Source organism: Penaeus chinensis, chromosome 2, assembly GCF_019202785.1.
Source record: "Penaeus chinensis breed Huanghai No. 1 chromosome 2, ASM1920278v2, whole genome shotgun sequence".
In the NCBI taxonomy this organism is placed as follows: Eukaryota; Metazoa; Arthropoda; class Malacostraca; order Decapoda; family Penaeidae; genus Penaeus; species Penaeus chinensis.
In genome coordinates, this window is record NC_061820.1 from 38998888 (window position 1) to 39001387 (window position 2500).

General features: G+C 44.6%; 1 protein-coding gene across 5 annotated transcripts in view; it reads right to left on the reverse strand.

Moving 5' to 3' along the window:
- Nucleotides 1–2500, reverse strand: part of LOC125030530 (chitooligosaccharidolytic beta-N-acetylglucosaminidase-like) — a 25097-nt gene that overhangs the window by 9617 nt on the left and 12980 nt on the right. For all 5 annotated transcript variants that reach the window (XM_047620619.1, XM_047620654.1, XM_047620636.1 and 2 more), the window contains exon 4: nucleotides 143–310. In XM_047620619.1, the coding sequence (XP_047476575.1) occupies nucleotides 143–310 (168 nt within the window). The remainder of the gene's footprint in view (nucleotides 1–142; nucleotides 311–2500) is intronic.

The window sequence follows — 2500 nt, forward strand, 5'->3', positions numbered from 1 at the left end:
AAAGATAACGATAATAAGATAAAAGATAACGATAATAAGATAATACATAAAGATAATAAGATAAAAGATAACGATAATAAGATAATACATAGCGACAATAAGATAAACGATAATGAAAATGGTGTTCACAATCTCCACTGACCTCCTGCTGGTGCGGACCCATCTGCTCCGGCCGACTCCCTCCTTCAGGCAGCTCCTTGGCGACGTTGCCCTTGAAGAGGTCGAAGGCTTGCGTCACGAGGCCCTTCACTTCCTCGGTGGGAGACCTGATGCCCTCGAGGATAAGTTTCTCCAGCAGGAAGTTCGCAGTCTGGGAAATAAAGAGGAAGAAAGTGGGTTTTTACTTTGTGATATTTTTTTTTCGTGTGTGTGTGTGTGTGTGTGTGTGTGTGTGTGTGTGTGTGTGTGTGTGTGTGTGTGTGTGTTTTGAGGGGATTTGTTGTGGGGAAAATTTGAAGAAAATTCAGAATATGAGAAGAGAGAGGATCTTTTTTTTTTTTTTTCGTGAGGCTTTGTGAGAAATTCTGTAGAAATTGCGTGTTCTCTCTCTCTCTCTCTCTCTTTCTCTCTCTCTCTCTCTCTCTCTCTCTCTCTCTCTCTCTCTCTCTCTCTCTCTCTCTCTTTCTTTCTCTCTCTCTCTCTCTCTCTTTCTTTCTCTCTGTCTCTCTCTCTCTCTCTCTCTCTCTCTGTCTCTCTCCCACACACACACCAACACACACACACACACACACACACACACACACACACACACACACACACACACACACACATACACACACACACACACACACACACACATATATATATATATATATATATATATATATATATATATATATATATTTTGATAGGCTTCTTTTCAAATGCATGGAGAAAATTTGAAGAAAATTCACATCCTGGGAAGGAAAATGATAAAGAAAGTCAGTTTATTCTGTCGCTCTATCGTCACGTTTTCGACATTCTGGGAAATTCAGTAGAACAAATCTCTCTGTTCTATTTTACATATTTATGTTCTATATTTCGTATTCCTTATTCATAACTCACTTCATCTTCTTTTCCATGAGTTGCCTGAGGTAGCATTTAACTCACCTTTTCACCTCATATTTTATTTATGACTTACTTCCTCTCATATTTCCATGACTCATCTCTATTCCTATTCGTGAGTCATTTCCTCTCATATTCCATGACTCATCCAGGCCCCGTTACTATTCATGATGTGTCCCCTTCTCTTATTCATGACTCACCTACTCTACTATCCTAATGACTCACCTCACAGCTTCGACTCATGACTCACATTTTCTCTCCTCACTACATGACTCACCTCACAGCAACGACTCATGATTCACCTCGTCTCTCCTCACTACATGATTCACCTCACAGAAACAACTCATGATTCATCTTTCTCTCCTCACTACATGACTCACCTCACAGCTTTGACTCACGACTCACATTGTCTCTCCTCTCTACATTACTCACCTCCTAGTTCCGACTCATGATTCACCTCGTCTCTCCTCACTACATGACTTCCTCTCTCCTCACTCAATCATATCTCTCCTCCACTCACTCAATCCTCTCCTCCTCACTAACCTCATTCCTCTCCTCTCACTCACCTCATTCCTCTCCTCCTCACTCCCCTCATTTCCTCTCCCTCACTACCTCTATCCTCTCCTCCTCACTACCTCTTTTTCCTCTCTCCTCTTTCATTCATTCCTCTCCTCCTCACTTCACCTCATTTCCTCTCCCTTCACTCACCATTACCTCTCTCCTCACTCACCTCATTTCTTCTCCTCACTCACCTCATTTCCTCTCCTCCTCACTCACCTCATTTCCTCTCCTCCTCACTCACCTCATTTCCTCTCCTCCTCACTCACCTCATTCCTCCTCCTCATCACCTGCTATCTCATCCTCCTCACTCATATCCCTCCTCACACTCTTCCTCCTCATCACTCATTTCCTTCCTCTACTCACTCTTCCTCTCCTCCTCACTCACCTCATTTCCTCTCCTCCTCACTCACCTCATTCCTCTCCTCCTCACTCACCTCATTCCTCTCCTCCTCACTCACCTCATTTCCTCTCCTCCTCACTCACCTCATTTCCTCTCCTCCTCACTCACCTCATTTCCTCTCCTCCTCACTCACCTCATTTCCTCTCCTCCTCACTCACCTCATTTCCTCTCCTCCTCACTCACCTCATATCCTCTCCTCCTCACTCACCTCATTTCCTCTCCTCCTCACTCACCTCATTTCCTCTCCTCCTCACTCACCTCATTTCCTCTCCTCCTCACTCACCTCATTTCCTCTCCTCCTCACTCACCTCATTTCCTCTCCTCCTCACTCACCTCATTTCCTCTCCTCCTCACTCACCTCATTTCCTCTCCTCCTCACTCACCTCATTTCCTCTCCTCCTCACTCACCTCATATCCTCTCCTCCTCACTCACCTCATATCCTCTCCTCCTCACTCACCTCATTTCCTCTCCTCCTCACTCACCTCATTTCCTCT